Source organism: Chenopodium album, chromosome 9 (genome assembly GCF_948465745.1).
Source record: "Chenopodium album chromosome 9, dcCheAlbu1.1, whole genome shotgun sequence".
Classification (NCBI taxonomy): Eukaryota; Viridiplantae; Streptophyta; class Magnoliopsida; order Caryophyllales; family Amaranthaceae; genus Chenopodium; species Chenopodium album.
The window spans coordinates 57,181,290-57,199,668 of record NC_137842.1 but is presented as its reverse complement, the minus strand read 5'-3'; the positions used below and the strand labels follow the sequence as shown (position 1 = coordinate 57,199,668).

General features: G+C 32.4%; 2 protein-coding genes and 1 long non-coding RNA gene across 3 annotated transcripts; 1 reads left to right on the top strand and 2 right to left on the bottom strand.

Moving 5' to 3' along the window:
* The first annotated feature begins 3,698 nt into the window (after nt 1–3,698).
* LOC145559936 (uncharacterized) lies at nt 3,699–4,478 on the top strand. Its single transcript, XR_014093036.1, has 2 exons — nt 3,699–4,096; nt 4,220–4,478. It is a non-coding gene; the product is annotated as an uncharacterized LOC145559936 (long non-coding RNA).
* Nucleotides 4,479–8,753: 4,275 nt separating this feature from the next.
* LOC145557773 (uncharacterized) lies at nt 8,754–16,376 on the bottom strand (the record flags this gene model as incomplete). The annotated part of the gene is made up of 4 exons (XM_081618950.1): nt 8,754–9,044; nt 9,398–9,489; nt 10,702–10,953; nt 14,316–16,376. A coding segment is annotated over one exon (1,887 nt), but the record flags the coding sequence as incomplete, so codon positions are not given.
* An 890-nt stretch (nt 16,377–17,266) lies between these two features.
* LOC145559935 (RRM in demeter (DUF1985)) lies at nt 17,267–18,331 on the bottom strand. Its single transcript, XM_081621209.1, has 5 exons — nt 18,223–18,331; nt 18,062–18,127; nt 17,835–17,949; nt 17,659–17,697; nt 17,267–17,572 (listed from the first exon to the last, which is right to left on the bottom strand). The coding sequence occupies exons 1-5, from the start codon at nt 18,319–18,321 to the stop codon at nt 17,448–17,450; spliced, it is 444 nt and encodes a 147-aa protein (XP_081477335.1). The 5' UTR covers nt 18,322–18,331; the 3' UTR covers nt 17,267–17,447.
* Between the last annotated feature and the right edge of the window lie 48 nt (nt 18,332–18,379).

The window sequence follows — 18,379 nt, the reverse complement described above, 5'->3', positions numbered from 1 at the left end:
CATAAAACACCCACTTTTTAATAATAATACTTTGTATATAATCAAACTTTTTTTCTTTTTGATTGAAAAGGAGAAGGATCTTATAGGTTCGGAATCTCTCACAGGTCCTCAACTGATTAGACACATTGAAAGTGGGATCCAAAATTTCTCTAGTGAAGTTTGATTAATGATCACACAACCTTATTATTATTATGAAATGTAAAGTTCTATGCTTGGTGTATATGATGAAACTTTAGTTATAAGCTCATCATAAGTCTCATGATATGACACAATACCATATAACTATAGCAAAACACCCTCTGTATTTCATATTAAAAGAATAGGTTTTAAGTCGAAAATAATTTTGGCACACTCATAGCAAAACACCCTCTGTATTTCATATTAAAAGAATAGGTTTTAAGTCGAAAATAATTTTAGCACACTCTTAATTGATTTCGACACATCCCTTATAAGAACACAATTTTCTATGCTATTGTTTGCCAAAATCAATTTCTGTTTTAAGTGCATGAGTAGCTTACATGTGGGCCGCAACATCAAAAACGAAAAGGCAAAGCATAAAAGCATGAATATATAAGGTGATGTGATTTGTGAAGTCACCTCTGCTTTTAGAATTTCAATCAAGTTCCTCCTCATGGTTTACACGTTCGGCATGCACGAATCTGACACGTGTCAGAACATGTATGGCAAAACACGTGAACATTGGAGAACAGCTGTCAGCAATGTCTAAAATTAAAGGTTGACTTTTTATACACTGTCAGTAGTAAGACTATTTATACTCACTTTAACCTTTTGTTTATATAAATTAGGACTTTACTTGGACCACCTATAGGAAGATGACACATCCCAAGCTTCTTTTATCGTTTTCCTTTTTCCACAATACAGCACACTTTAGCATGTTATAACATACTTCCACCGTTACAAATTACTTGCAATAAAAGGGTATTATTTGTGAGACATAAAATATTTTTTTTATTGCGAGTAATATGTAACGGAGGGAGTAAAAGCTATAGTAAACTATTTTTCCTCGTCTCTTAATGTTTGTCTCATCATCTCTATTACTTTTATTACTATTTCCATTTCATATTATTTATAATGATTTGACATAAAGTAAAGAGAAAAAAATGTGTAATTGTAGCAAATAATATGAAATAGAGGTAGTAGTTGTATTCTCATTGTTTTTCTAAGTATCTAATCTGATTGACGGATTAATAATTTAGGGATCACTTAGTTTGATCATTTAGACTGGGTTGGAATAAGGTTGATCTAATTTTTTGTTTGATTGAGGTTTTGTAATGGAATCTCATACCCAAGGAGTTCTAACTCCCTTCTATACCAATGGAATCCCATACCCACCTGACCCCTCCCTCTAAAATTCACAATCCATTCTATTAATAAAGGATAAAATTCATTCCAACGACAAAACCAACTACATTGGACTAGTATAGGTTTTAGAATCCATAACTTTCTAGTATGAGATTTTATGCCCATTTATTCCAACTTGATGAACCAAACACGCACTTAATATACATTTGTACTGTTAATGCAACATTTTAACTAATAATATTTATAATTATTTACATGTAATCATAACAAGACGATAATTAAAAATAAACATGTAGACAAATTTAATAAGTAACTACAAGTCTAAGTGTAATATTATGAATAAAATATTGACATAGATCTGTGAATAGCACAAAAATCAATTGAGGTACTAAAGAAAAGAGAGCTAGTATTGAATATTTTTAGCAAGTACATACTACTAGAGTCTAGAGCTGATTATTGAATAAGATAGCCCAATGATAATAGAGTTAGAGTCAAGCTTAAAGGACTTTTAATGGACATGACTCTTACTAGGTTGGGTCAATATATAGCCAAAATGTTTTTCCAATTTGATAGACAAATAAAATAGCTAATGTAAAAGTAATTACATAGATAAATTTGTATTCATATATACTTAATAGTGACTTTGTTTAATATTTATTTTAATTGATATTTTGTTGTCTGTCCATTATCAACCCGTTATTGACCCACGACACACATTGGCCCGACTCGCTATCGACCTTATAAAATGTGACCCGTTTTTACCCGACCTACAATCGACTCACACCGACCTTGACTCGACCCACCAAATAACCAGGTCTACATACTGCGTAATGTTGGTTGGGAACTCGCCTTGTGAATTTAAGGTCACAAGTTTGAACCCCACTAACTACATTTGATTGGGAAAGTAGGGGAATTCCCTTACCTTCCCCTTCTTCTCTCAAGCATTGACCAAAAAAACTAGTTGAATTAACTTATACAAGGCTTCAATTCAGTAGGGTCTTTCATCTTACCTAAAAAGGGAATAATAATAATAATAATAATAATAATAATAATAATAATAATAATAATAATAATAATAATAATAATAATAATAATAATAATAATAATAATAATAATAATAATACCTAATTGTTATTCTACTATGTGAGATAAGAGAATTTGATAAGCCAAGAAAGTAAAGACTTGGAAAGGAACTTGAAACAATCTTAAATTATTTGACATGGCAACTTGGCAAGTACGAATTAACATTAATTCTTACCTTCCCTTAGGTAAGTGAAATTTCATTTCAAAATTTTCAATTTATATTTTTGTTGTCAGCTAACACTTTATTTATATTTATAAGAAATAACTTTAAAAATAGTTTTTACGTCCAACCAAGTATCTTGAATATTCAATTTGAGCAAAGTGGTCTCATTTTACTTGGATACAAGAACTTATATCAATTGCGAGTATATGTTCATGTGTTGGACACGACTATCTTTAATGAAGATAAATCATATTATCAACATATTGTATATGTAAAAAATCAAGTTAAAAATTTTTCAAGCATTTTGAGGACCAAACACGGTTATATGAGGTAATGACAAAACCAATTATATATGCAACATCGAAATAATTTAGGTTTGACATTAATAAGTTAAAATTATTAAACGAGTCAGGTTTGTGAGGTCGTGTGTAATTTAAATTTGAGACATGTTATATAATATTTATGCCCATGCAAGTCAAATTTGAATCATGTCACTTTCTATTTAGATTGGATATAGTTTAGTTTTTGACACCGCTTAGGCCCCATTCTTTAGAGCTGCTCTGCTCTGCACTGCTCTGCTGAAATCTGCTCTGCTCTACTCTGTTCTGTTCTGCTCTGTCCTGCTTAAAAATAATACTTAATATTGAAGTATTATAATATACTGCTCTGCTGAAATCTGCTCCGCTCTACTCTGTTCTGCTCTGCCCTGCTTAAAAATAATACTTAATATTGAAGTATTATAATATACTTAATATTTAAATAAATAAATATTATTAAATAATAATAATTAAATAATAATAAAAATTAATATTTAATAATAATAATATTATTAAATATTAATATTGAATAATAAAAATAAATAATAATAATAATAATAATAATAACAATATTATTAATAATAACAATAATAATGAAATCTGCTCTGCTCGGCTCTTCTTTGCTGAAATTTGCTCTGTTGTGCTCTACCCAGAAGCTCAAAAGAACAGGGCCTTACTTAAATAAGTCTTTATCAATTTTGCTCCCATTAGGTACATAATTATTAGGTAATTAGGCACTCCAATGATAATAATGCATGCATGGGGTCCAAGTTTTGCGGTTCTGTACCTTCTTTATTTAAGGGTGGCTACATGTGACTAACATAGATTGTAGCATGTATTTAAATGCTTCATGTCCCCTTTCATCTGCCACCCTCATTTTCCAACTTCCTTCATTTTGCTCAACTCAAAGAGAACTCAAATTTCTTCTTTATTTCTTCCCCAAAAAACAATTAAGGAACTCTATCTTTTTGTCTTTTTTTCCTCTCTTTCTCTCTCTAGAACACACATACACAAGATTATCATCATAAACTAAATAGTCAACTACATGATGCACAAATTTATCTCCTATTCTATTTTACTTCTCCTCCTTGGCCTATCTCTTCCAAGAACATCCGCTCGTCTACTGGAACTCAAGCACAAAGATGAGCAAAATCATCCAATCTCGACTGAAGTTTCATTTCCGAAGTTAGAAGACAAAGATTCCATAGATGTAAGCTTTAACTAAAAGTTACCTTGTTTTTTCTTTTTTTACAAGTTTTACAAATTTGAATCTTATTTGTTAGAAGTTAAAAAAACTAATGCATGATAATTATTGTTTTATAACCATTTTCAGGAGTTGATGGGATTAGAGATTTGTGGGAATGGAGATGAAGAGTGCTTGAAGAGAAGAATGGTTTCAGAAGTTCACTTGGACTACATTTACACTCAGCATCATAAGCCATAAAAGTGTAATTTATGAAGTGTATTAGCTAATTTTATGACTTAAACATGAATATTTTAATTAGAATATAGATTAGTTTGTGAAAATATTTAACCTCTGTTATAAAAAGATGGTTAATTCAGGTAAAAAGCTAAGGGTTTCAATGGTTTCATGGATTTTTCCTCTTGTGAAAAACTAGAGGATTTTTTTTTTTTTTTTTTTCCCAGGAAACTGATGTATAATTAATAGCCCTTATTTTATTAATTAATCTATTTAGTACATCCACGGGCCAACCTATGTAGTCCCATGGTAGGCATTGAACAGCCGCATCCCTATTTTCTTAGGAAAAATATTTTAAAATTTGACTTTATAGATAATTATATTTATATGGGTAATGCTATATGTAGCCCTAAGGGCTATATATAAGCATTAAATTTACTCTTGAAAATTGTATAAAATTAAGAATTCATGACAAAAACACGCGTAAATCAGTGTAATTAGTGTTTATATATTTTATGATTTTTGAACTTTTTACGATTTTCAAGCATAAATTTAATGCTTATATGTAGCCCTATATTCTCTTTAAATATATGATCCCAAAATTGAACAAAAACATCAAAAGGTAACGATGAATTATATCAAGGGGGCAAGAACTGTCAACTTGATGTTAATTGAATCCTTTCTTGAACAAAATTTTACACTAATCACACAATCAAAGAACGAAATAATTAACCATAGTGTCAATCCTCATAAAGACAAGGTAGTCCCTCGAGGAAAGGTATCCTTGAGAAAAAGTAAAACCTTAGGAACCGCAGCCCTTTTTCGTGGGAATCCTGCTTACACTAAAACCAGATGCCATAAGAAGTGAAAGAGAGGTTGTAATAGCTAAAGCTATGCTTTTGGAGGAGCTGGATGACATTCTTTTAAAAGGAATCATTATTGGAGACTCGCTATCAATTCCTTAAAGAATCTTGCATAAACAGGATGAAATCTACCTCAATATTTGGGTTAGTTCTAGTAATCTAGTTTGTGTACCTTTCTCCTCGAATATTTCACTGAGGATCATCAAATAATTCACATTTTGATATAATTGTTAGTGTTTGCTAACATATTTATAAGTTTAACCCCAAGTGTCCTTGTGGGCTATTGGAGTAAGTAACAAGGGTTTTTGTTTATTAACACCCCCCCCCCCAAATAAAATAAATAAATAAATAAATAAATAACTCCACCAAAAGGCCTTTGTTAAGAACCTAGCCCTAGGCCCTTAATGCATTGGATATGCATATGAGAAGGTTAGAGTGAAGTAGTCACATAACCAAATGCTATGGCACTTGAACTAAGCTGAACTGCAATAAATTTAATAAATCAATCGATCAAAGCTTTTATCCCATAATTGGGGTCAGCTACATGAATCAAAAGTGTTTATTTCTTATAGTCATTCACAAAAATCTTCCTCATCCATCCCTTGCAATCAAATACCTTTATCCAATAGATTTAAAAATGCGGCTAAGTAATTCCAAAGAATAGGACCTAAATGAAAACCCTTTTACGAAGGTTATATCATATTGTAGATCCAAAATAAAGTATGAAGAATCGAGTATCTACTAAAGGCCGTAAAGGCGAGTATTCAATAAAGGTACGTGTTTTGATATAAAAGGTTTGAGTAATACGGAGAAACACATACCAAGAGTAGAGATGGGCGGGGCGGTATGAGATAAGGAATTTAAGAAGGAATTAAAGAAGGGAAGTACGAGAAAATTAATAAGTGGTCTAAACAAGAAGGGAAAATTTAGTGATGAAAGCCATGCAGAGAAACTTACATCCAGGTAGTTGAAATATTTTTAAAAAGGAGGTTATTAATGAAGTCAACTATATATAAGAACAGTTGGGAAGTTATGTCAAGTCAATTTAATGATAGGGAGTAGTAGATAGGTACAAACAAACTGTGGATTGTACAACGGCTATTTACTTACTGCAGTAGTTCAAACTCTGGCATAAAAGGTTACATTCCCAAGCTGATGAGATGATTTAATTCCTGTCTTTCTTAGAAAATAACAATATACTCCCTCTGTTTTTAAATACTTGCTCCATTTTTCCATGCGCGGAGTTTTAGAAGAAATTAGGAAAAGCAATAAAATATGAAGGTAGTGGGGTTGGTGGAAAAATAAAAAAAATATAAAAGGCAAAAGTAGTGGAGAAAATTGGAGAAGAGAGAGAATATATATTGGGTCCACTAGGTGAGAGAAATTAATTAATTATTGTAAAATCTTTCCAAATAAGAAAATGAAGCAAGTATTTAAAAACGGCTGCAAATGAAAAGTGAAACAAGTATTTAAAAACGGAGGGAGTAACAAATTAACAACCATACCCTAGTACTTGGTCATGTGGACGACAACTAGCTTAGGGTTGCATACCAAATACTTCGTCAAATTAGAGTACTTAAAAAAAAATCTTGTTAATGAACGCTCCCGGGACGTTGAATAATCCTTTAAAATATTGTTTAAAGTGGTATTAATTTGGAAAAGCATGACAAAATCACACATCGATCGATGTAATTAATGTTCATTTTAATTTAATCATTCAACTTTTAGCTAGCTTATCCAACGCCCCGAGGGCGTTCGTTAGCTTTTGCCTAAAAAAAAGCATTTGTTTTCATCAACTCTAACTTGGCGAAGTATTTGGTAACAGAACAAGTTGGGTACTACACCTTTGTTCATTTGTTTTGGTGTAGAAAAACCAACAAGAGTTGGTTCAAGTGGTAAGCAGCTTAATGTTGCTTAAGCCGAAAACTCTTATTGGGAGATTCACCCACCATAAGCCAAGATGTGTAACCCGAGTTGGATCTGAATGCAGTCAGAGCTAAGCTCTAATGAATCGGATGGGGCAAACTCCAAAAAAAAAAATATGGTGTAGAAAGTGCTACATACAAGGATAATGAGATGGACGAATTTATTGATCACGAGTCTTGGATACCACCTTTTGATAATTTAACCAATTAAGTAAATTAATCATCCACAATTGATCTCTCTTTATAAAACCATTAAACCTTTATTTCAAAAAAAAAAAAAAAAAAAAAAAAAAAAAAAAAAAAAAAAAAAAAAAAAAACATTAAACCTCTCTCAACAACACTTCTATCAAAGTTTTGAACTTATCAAACCTCTCTTTTTGCCTATCTCTCAGTCAAACACCCCCTTTTTCTCTTCTCCTTATCTTGACAATATGGCCTAAGAATTTGTCTTAAAACTGAAGCCAAATTTTTAAGGCAATTGAATTTCCCAAAGTCTCTTTTTTTCATTTTAAGACAATGGAGTACTTAAAACTGAAGCCAAATTTATTACAATAACTCTAACTAACTCTCATCAGTCATCAACCTCCTCACATTTAAATCTCCAAACTACCATTCCTTGACCTTCCTACTCTTCCCTAACTAATTATTATATTACTCATTAACTTAGTAATGAAAATAACCAGCATAAAAATGACAAGGACTAAACTATTAATACTACTCTTCCCTAACTAATTCTTATATTAATATTTTACCAACTAAAATTTATGTATTCTTATTCATTGTTTACAATTTAAATCATGAGTTTCTCAATAAACCTTTTTTTTTCCTTTTCTTTTTCTTAAATACTATGGTAAGGTTAACTTGGCCCCGGCTGAGGCCTCTATCACAGGAGCCCTAGCTAGCAATGCCTAAGTGGTAGGGGGAAGAGATTTGTTCAGGGGCGAGGCTTGAACCTCGCACCCTGAATGCAAGACGACCCCTCGGCTGCACCAGGAGGTCTTCCTCATTAGTTTTTCAATACATGCGACAAATTCACCTTTGCATAATTTATTTGATAACCTCAGTATACTTTTAACTTTTTTTTTTTTTTTAGGAATTACTTTAACTAATAGATCAAAAATTAATCCTTCAAAAAAAAAAAAATCAAAAATTAATAGTAATTTAAATTATAGTTGGATTATTACTAAAAATATTACTCCGTATGTTGATGATATTAATCGCTAGAATTGTGCAGTTGACATTTTGACAGACATGAAAGTTAAACTGATTACATGTACCACAGAAGTATAAAGGAAGGAAGTACGGAATATATCACTATGGCTAGTTTTGACAAGTACTTCTATAACTTTCGGTGGCCAATAAATGCATCTATTACTTGACCTATCTTTCAATCCAGTATTATAAAATGACACATTCATCAATTCAATTAAAGTTAAATCATACTCAGCCACTTCATCAATGTGCAGTACAAAAGTACAAAACACTTCTTATAGTTAAACAAGAATCATGAATGTCTCTAAAATGATGAATTACAAACTTTAACAAAAACATTATGAGCCAGAGTTACCAAACAAATTAAGTTGGATTATACGTATATCATCAAAGTTAAACATATAAGTAAAACAAATTGAATTTAATTTGTTTATTAAGAAGGTCAAAAACAGATAAGTGTGTCATTAAGTCACTCCACTCTCACAGCAATTGTGATACCGTCCAATACAAGACTTAGTCAGAGTATTAAACAAATTATTACTTGTATTAAACATACTTATTTCAAAACTCGCAAGACTCAATAACGATTTCTGAACGTGCAGCCTTAGTTTTAAGAGCCATGAGGTGCACCAAGGTACAAGGTGAAGGTGCGCGTCTTTAGGAGGCAAGGTGCTAGCTCTTGTACATGACTACAGATCAATAAATATTTCTTTTCGCATGTAGAACTCACTCAGGTACCTTTGGATAAAAACACCCATTTAGAGGCTAAACAGAGTATTGAATTTTCCAGAATAATAAATCTCAGACAATACTACCAAATCTAAGGTGACTAGCTACAAACCTACAATGTCTTAATAGGCATTTAGACAGTATAATCACATGACACATCCCAAGTTAAGGAATTTCGATAGCTCAATAGTCAAAACATAATTAGCAGGCCCAGAATCATCTCATTAAAAAAGATTATTACGACGCAAAATGCCATTACAGATCAGCTGGTGTATACAATATAATATATCAAGATTGCATGAATAGGAAGAGACAACAAATTAAAGCATTCTATCTAATTAGATACGTAAACATCCACTCACCAGAAAATATGATCACTGGTGTTCTTCTAGAAACAATTGCCAACACCCCAAAACTGTAGTTAAGTGTGCATGCTTATCACAAAGTCGCATTCCTGAAATAATAAAATCAAGTCAAGGGAAGAATTAAGTTATACGAAGTACCTACGCTAAGCATACTAAGGGCCTGTTCTCATTGACTGAACTCAGCTGAACTGAACTGAACTGAACTAAATTGAATATTTTATAAGAGAAGGAAATTAGGAGCTGAGCTGAACTGAACTGAACTGAATTGAGCTGAACTGAACTGAACTTAACTGAATTTCAACGTAAGAGAACAGGCCCTAAGACTACTTAATTTCGCAAAAATATAAGCCTATTTGATCTTATTCAAACTTATTTTAGTTGCAATTGGTATCTGAATTTATTTTATACAATAACTCAAATTTATCTAAGAAATTATCTTTCCCGAAAGTCCCTCTTTTGAAGGTTAAAAGCAACATGTAGCACAGGGAAAAAAAACATCATGAAATACACAAGTTAGGATGCAAAAAAGTTTTTATCCAAAAAATTTCCCAGCAGTAGTCAACCAGTTAAATTTTTTTTTTTTTAAATCAACAATTAATTGTTCATATTTTGTGCTTTTCCATATCACTATAAAATAAATCCTATGCAGAACTATATTGGTGCAACAAAATTGTAATTTTTTATCTAATGAAGAACATTTATGATGTTTTAGCTCAATTTCTTTATTATAAGTCGTAATTCTCAATCAAATGCTACCCATTATTAAGGAATAAAGAGTACTGTATACAAGTATACAACACAGTACAGAAGGTTTTTGACAGCGGTAAAATAGCAGGAGAGTATTTAGTTTCAGCGTTCAAGAATTTAGGACCTTTTGCTAACATTTCAGCAAGAAAAACTCAAGAGTTGGTCCTTCCATTCAAGAAGATATAAGCATCAAATGGAGGGTGTTGCTCCATATAGTAATCTGAGATATTATTTTTGGACTAAGATAGTGAGAACACTCTCAGTGCAAACAAATGGCTTGTTTATTCCATGATGACTGATGACTGTTTTTATTCATCTGATGCAAAAAATTAAAGTGGGTCCAGCCTTTTAATTCCTAATATAATGATGATAAGATGTCTTTTTTGAAGGTACACAAATTAGACAAGGCATTGAAAAAGGAACACCATATAATGAGTCTTGATAACGGAAAAAAAATATATTATTGAGTCATTGATGCATCAGATATGGATGAGAAGTTGACCCGCAGCTTCTAATTATAGTATAGTTAAAAGTCAATGGAGAATAAGGCTTACTAAAAGCATTCTTCCTCTCCAGGCGGAGTTCCTCAGGTATCATACTCAGTTAGAGTCCACTCTCAGGAAAGCAACACCTTCAATTAAACTTTCCCAGCTCGCTTACGCAACCAACAGATGTTCCCTTTACAGTGGTGAACCGATCCCTGGGCTGGGCATATTCCCATAATTAAACATCCATAACGCAATGCATGTCTCTTTATGTTTGAGAAGCAATATAATAATATGCTCCAAGCATCACCAAATTAAGTCCTACAAATACAACATCATTAGTTTTCCGTGTAATTGAGCATAACCTACAAGGCTACAAACAACTACATAAGCACGAACTATCAAATGTAAGATCATTTTGACAAAGAAAAACACCATTGCTTAAGATTTAGCCAAATAAATAAATAAATACATTAATTAGAATAACAATTCAGGACTTCTGGAGTCTAATTGAGGGCAAAGTTTTGCAGCAATTAGTGTTTGAGAACTACATTAATATGAGTGACCTTTGTATATCATTTTTGTCACTGACCGAGCCATAAAACTATCCAGTCATGCAAATTACAGAAGAGATTTTTGACTAGATTGAAGTTCACACAACTTATATAATTATGTGGCGCCTGTAAATGACAAACATATATGTAGTTATAACTGGATATATCAGAAAATGTAATTCACAGTGCAGCACATTATCTTAGTAAAATGGGAACTCTATTAGTCTAAAGTATTTCTGTTACTGAGTACATGCTGAGTAAGTAGCCACAGCAAACAGTAAAAGAAGAAACAAAGTTCCAACTTTTAAATAGAAACTCATCAATCATCCCATCTATAAAATAGAAAAACAAAAATAAAATATCGAACAGCAAGTACAATTGTCCACTATGTCAAGCCCTTGAGTCCAGACAGAGTCAAATTCTTCACTCCAACCTTAAGCCCAAACTGTAGGAAGTTTATAAATCCTGGACACATACCCCTTTCCTGGTTTCTTGCCATAGGTCAGAAATGTAGGCAGTCTAGGCACCTAATTGACACTCATAACATGATTTTTTACTCCACAAGAAAATCTCTTCTTCATCTCTTCATTTCAATTACAAATGAACTGCCAAAATTGGATCATGTAAGCTGCTGTTGGCAGCAAAACTATGATTGACTGCTTGGGTAAGTCGATATGGTGGACTGGTGGTATTGGTTATTGGCTAAGTACAAATAATTGGTGCACGTAAAGATTCTAAACAATAAATAGATCAAGGGATGAATTTCTAGATAGAAGTTGTATCGGCCTGGAAAGATTTTTGAAATACTTTTTTCTTGGTTATCTAGTACAAAGCAATGTGAGCAATTAGTGTCTGCACCTAAATCATAATCTTTAGGTTTCTCCCATAACGAGTATATAAAGAGCAATATGCCAAAAACTTCCATCTCTTTGTTTGGAATTAATAGCAGCATACACTGTGGTAGAATGTCCAAAAATATATACTTTGTAGTAATTACTTTTCTTGAAATATAGTTTTGAGTAATTAGTGAATACACATGTTTACTATTGAAAAAAGCACTCATATGTTTACTAATGAACGTAAAAGGCACTGCCAAAATGCTTTCAAATACATCAATACTCTGCATTAGTTTAACTGTCAGAGTGTCAGGCACCATCGATCAACAAGGATGTTTCTGCAGCAGGACGCGTTCGAACTGAGCCTCACCCCATAAGGAATTCGGACCACAGTCTTCTATACTCCTAGGATATTGTAAAAGGAAAGTTCTAACTATAAATAGAGAATAGGAAAATGATGGATAGCTTGAGATTATGAATAGGTTCAAAGACTTTAAACCATGTGTCAGGATATATAAAAAAGATTACAAAGGATACTCCCTTACAGCATTACCTACTTTTATTTCTATTAAAACTAATGCTTCAACTACTTTAGCAAGTATCCTAACCAATACCTTCAGTGAGCTACAGATTACTATCCATCTGTTTTGAGAATTTTAGAAGTGCCAACATCTTTACTACCTAACATGGTAATGATATACCCTAGCATGCACATACAGTGTATTATTCAAAGGATGAAATATGTGCAGGTTAGATTGTTAATAGTCATCTATGTTATTATGATTCAATATTTTGCTATTATCCTTGACATTGATAAATGATAACTTCAATCCGGTATGTAATAATGATGTACATTGCAGCTTAGCAAAGATAGTTTCTTTAATAATATAGACCTTTGGCAACCATCATATTCTAAAACTATGACCAGAGAGAACTGGCAAGTCAAGACCCAACAGACAAGGAAAGCTTAAGAAACTGTGTTGGCAATTTGGCACCAGACTCTACAAGCCTACACTAACAATAGAACCCAGTGTCAGGGATAAGTAAACATAAACACATTAGGCACAGGATGACAAAAGAGTATTTTATTAAACGTTAAATTCTTCATTCCTTATCAGTTTTTTTTTAATTCGAAAAAACGATCAGACACAGGATTTGCATACAGCAGCTATGTCCCTTAAAGAACGGAAGTAAAATGTTTTCCCCAAACAGAACAATACACTTCTTCTACGGGGGAGGTGGGAGAAAGAGAACCAAGATAGTGAATGCGTAACATGAATGAGATTATACATCCTAAACATAATAATAGGCTTTTCACTATTTCAAAAGGTTAAAGATTAAAATATGTAAGATTAAGATCCCCTGTTTATGGGATAAACCTTCATTCTCCAAGCTTTAATCTATAACACCTAAATAAGAGAATTAGACAAATATACCTTTTAGCTAATTCATAACAATTGGCATGCCATAAATTATAATATGGTTGACTACTTGACTGCATACTCTAAAATCAAATACAGATACAGATAGGCAGTATATCATGAGGTATGGGCAGGCAATATAACATGCATCATGATGCCAAACCAACTAGACATGCAAAACTACCATGAGTCATGGCTCAACCTGTAAAAAATGTCAAGACATGCAAATAAAAATGGCAGAGGGGTGGATAGAAAAAACTTGGCACAACAGTAAATTTCATGGTGAACAATATGAAACATTTTCATGTTGGGAAAATAACCTCTACATCACTGTGTATATCAAGGAAAGGGTGGGGGATATGAATCATACAATGGATTCTTCCTTCGTAGCCTTACGCTAGCAAATCCATACAATTAAAACATCATATAATTAACCAGAATATATCAGCATTTCCTCAATTTCTATAATAATTTAACATAGTCAACAAACCATTCCTCTCAGAATAAAAAGGAAACCAAAGAAAAGCAACTTAGAAAAGTCCATCTTCAGGTTTCAACTAAAAATTAGAGTGGACAGCAACGCATTTCAAAACAGAAATGCGAATAAAAAGCTCAATCCAAGATCATAAATGTCCTTAAAGTTTACCATGCCTTCCCCAAATTTCTGGGCAACAAGTTTGAAAATACTCACATATTCAATTATTCACTTTATCATACAGAAGCATCCAATTCCAACAATTTTCATATGTTCAGCAACTCAGATTCATATTTCGAACATATAAATCCATGCAAAACATTGTTAGTAGGCAATGCTTTTGGAGTTTTTTTTGGTGGGGATGTTAATGAAGAGAGGGAGAGAGAAAAAAGATCACCTTGTGGTCTCAGAATTCGGAATCTTCAAGATAAGTTAATCGATAATATCAACCTTCAGATTTCCAATCAGCATCCATCATTCAAAGGACATGATGAAATAATAGGATTTTTGTTAAGTTTAAGATGCTTAAATCAAGCGCACACACAAACTTCTTCATAATTTTCATCTACTGTTACTGACAGCAGGCTTGAAGGCTGTCCTTGTCCTTCATAACAGCATTCTGCAGTCCTTGAAGCACATACTTGCAAGTTAAACCATTGGGTGCAAAGCCCAATTTCAACATTTTATCCTGTAATTCCATCAATTCAGCAGCGCTGCTTTCCTCACTCCTAGTCTTAAGAAGCGAATTATAACTATCTGTATCGTAAAGCTGATACTTCATAGCAAGTGAAAGAAGCAAGGATTCAGCTTTATCAGAATTATTTTCTGTACAATATGCATATACCAAAGCCCTGCAGATATCATTGTCAGGTTTAAGATCATATAAATCCATTTCTTGCAATAGAACTTCTGCCTCCAAGCATCTTCTCAATCTGCACAAGCAGCTTATTAGATTTTTATATATGGCTAAACATGGATTGACCTTCCTTTCCAGCATCTTATTTTTATGCACCAATGCTTCTTCTAAGAGATCACTATCACAGAACGATTTAATCAATTTATCATATATCTCCCCATCTGACTCATGACCGTCTTCCAACATTCTATCCAAAAGTTTAACAGCTGCAAATGGATGATTCTTCTGACACAAAGAGATGACCAAGTACTTGTAGATATCACAAGAAATTGCTACTCCAAACCTTTTAAGCTCAACAACCATATTTAAACACGAATGCAAGCTACCCGCTTTCACAAATCCTTCAACAAGAATCTGACAGGTGAAAGCATCTGGTAGAATCCCCTTTCCAATCATATCATGAAGCAAGAGCCTTGAATTTTTCATCCTTCCTTCTTTGCAGTAACCATGGATAAGGGAATTATACGACATAATATCCGGAGTCAATCCTCTATCAACCATTCTATGGAAGACCTCATGAGCTTCCTTCAACTTTCCAATCTTACAGAGTCCATTCATCAACGAAGTGTAGGTAACTATATCAGGAGCCACACCCCTCCTATACATTATCTTATACAGATAAAACGCGTCATCCAACCTCCGACCTTTGCAATAACCACCAATAAGTGTATTATAAGTCACAAGGTCAGGCACAAATCCTTCTTCCTCCATCTTCTCCAAGAACTCATTTACCTTGTCCACATTTCGGTCCTTGCACATCACATGAGTAAAAATATTAAACGTACACGTATTCGGGTTAATACCAATCCTCCACATCTCTTTGTAAAGTTTCCAACATTCATCAACACAATCCGCCTTCGAAAGTCCACTTAACAAGCAATTAAAAGCCAAAACATGAGGCACATAACCTAACTTAACCATCTTCCTAAACACCCTATAACCTTCCTTAATCAAACCATCTTTCAAATAAGCCTTAATAAGCATATCAAACACAACAGGGTCCCAATTACAATCCTCAGAACATGAAACCAAACACTTAAAAATTTCAATCATTTCACCATCATCGGACTTGAATCGAATCAATTCAGACAGTAACTTCATTCCATGTACAAATTTCCGAGACCAAACCAAAATATGAACAATAATACAATAATTATGACAATTTGGCTTAATACCCAGATCATTTTTTACCCAATTAAAGAAAATAAGAGCAGATTGAGACTCACATTGACATCTAAGCAAAACCCTTGAAATTTCTTGGGTACCCAAATGAGGAATGAGGTCCTGCAATTGATTTGTGAGAAGGGTAGTTTGGAAATTGGGTTGTTTGACAGCAGAGCAAATGAGATTGACTAAATTACTAGGGTTTTGAGTTTCTGGTAGGAATTTGTAAAGGGGGTTTAAGCTGGGTTTTGAGTGAGGAACAGTTGGAGGATTGAATGGAGTTGAAGATGAAGGAATTAGTGCAGATTTAGTGCAGTAATTTGAAAAAAGAATTCTTGGGGTTGTAAAAGATGAACGAATTCGATTCATTAGGAGTTTATTTAATGAGTTAACAATCAAATTGCATGAATTTAAATGCCGTAAGAGTTTAGACTTTAGAGTGGGAGAATTTTTTTTTTTTTTTTTTTTTTTTTTTTGAAAGATAGAGTGGGAGAATTTAAGAACAACCAATTTTTTTTTATTTTTTTTTTTTACGACAACAACCAAAGTTAACTCAAAGCCAAAAGAAACTTTGAAATTTGTATGGTATGTGATGCGTTAATCAATTTTATTATTATTTTTTTATTTTTTTACTCATTCCGTCCCAAAATAAATGACCCATTTGGCAAAACTTTGTCCCAAAAAGAATGACCCATTTGCATTAAAACACCACCAATTTGCAACAATATTTGTGCAAAATTAGCTTCTCCATATAAAAATTTGAGTCCTCCATATAAGTTGTTACAATTTTAGCTCGATCAGATAGTCAAACGGTGCTCGATCGACTCCAAATTTTGAGACAACATTCATGCCATCCCATGCTACGTATTACGTATCAACAATCGGATTTATCGTTTATCCACTTGTTAGTGGTGTATATGGAGAATGAGTTGTTCCAAACTTGTTCTTTGATGTTGTAGAGCCTCTAGCATTATTATTATTGATTAGTGATACGGCTTGGTGCCGATTTATGGTACCTGTGGTTTTTCTGGTGTGCTTTATTTTTATTGCATCTGGGCTATTTATATTTACTTGTTGTCCATATTATGTTTGCTCAAGATTGGTAGTAATTTCTCATTCTACAACATATTCGAGAAAATGAGATCGTCGTGCTTTCGCTTGTGATTGTTAATTATGTTTATGTGTGCATCTTTCCTGACATAGCATACCAAATACCTTAATTTAAGGATAAGGAGTAAAGGAGTGAATTGCTAGATTAATTAGTGGCTAAATATATGATATTTTTTTTTCCTTTCTAATTCTAAATTTCTAATGAATTAAAACTTTAAAAGCATTTATACTATACAATATGCTATTTACAAATAATTGATAAATAAATGTTTACAACATAAGATGATAAGAAAAGACACATGCAACTTGAGTTATCATACAAATGTACTCAGCTCCATATTATATATAATCTTCTTCATCTTCTTGTTGCAATTTCCCCTTAACTTGTGAGCGATTATGAAATTTGGGTGATAATGGCTTTGGTGCTCGAGTTTGCCGATTAAACCCCCTTGTACAAATATAACCTAACATCACATAAACAAATTATCTTTGTTAATTTAAATATTGTAACAACCCCAACTAATAATACAATTATCTCATAATTACATACCTTCCCAACAGCATCGTTGGATCTCCTTCACTAATAAACCTAGTTTAACAGAATTTCACAATCATCAAGCATAATTAGTAATTACAACAACACGCACAAAAAAAAAAAAAAAAAAAAAAAAAAAAAAAAAAAAAAAAGGTGCAAAATGCAATTTAAGCTTTTTTTTTTTTACTTACCTTTAAATATTGCTGATGTACTAGATCCACAATATAGAGTTCGTTTCTCTAACATCCATATTAAACTTGTAGGAACTTTAATCGGACATTGAGTAGTTTCATCATCAGCAAAAACCTATAATAATTCAATGTTAAATTAATAATATATACGAGCAATATATTCGGTTTTATATATGAAACATAAAATAATTGCTTTATTCCAAATAATAAAAAACCAAATTAGTTACCTCATTAATTTGAAAATAGGTACCATTGAGTGGAAAAGATTCCCTCATTGCTGTTCGAACAGGAATCTGTGATACAATTCAAATTATAAAGGACAGACTTTATAAATATACAAAATAATTAAAATTATTTTCTTTAAAACTTGTTATATAATAATGCTTACCAATATTGTTCCTAACACTGTCGAAGATTCATCAAAAACTTTGTCAGTTGAACACTCATTTTCCACATGATCAGATGATCCTTCTAAATTACCGCTCATCTTTATATTTTGACCTATTAAATTATAAATTATGAATATAGAGTATATAATACTTTAT

Coding starts and splice junctions, on each gene's coding strand:
- LOC145559935 (XM_081621209.1), bottom strand. CDS start 18,321: ATGAGCGGTAATTTAGAAGGATCATCTGATCATGTGGAAAATGAGTGT. Junction 17,698..17,834: donor TACATCAGCAATATTTAAAG/GTAAGTAAAAAA, acceptor CTGTTAAACTAG/GTTTATTAGTGAAGGAGATC. Junction 17,573..17,658: donor CCAACGATGCTGTTGGGAAG/GTATGTAATTAT, acceptor ATGTGATGTTAG/GTTATATTTGTACAAGGGGG.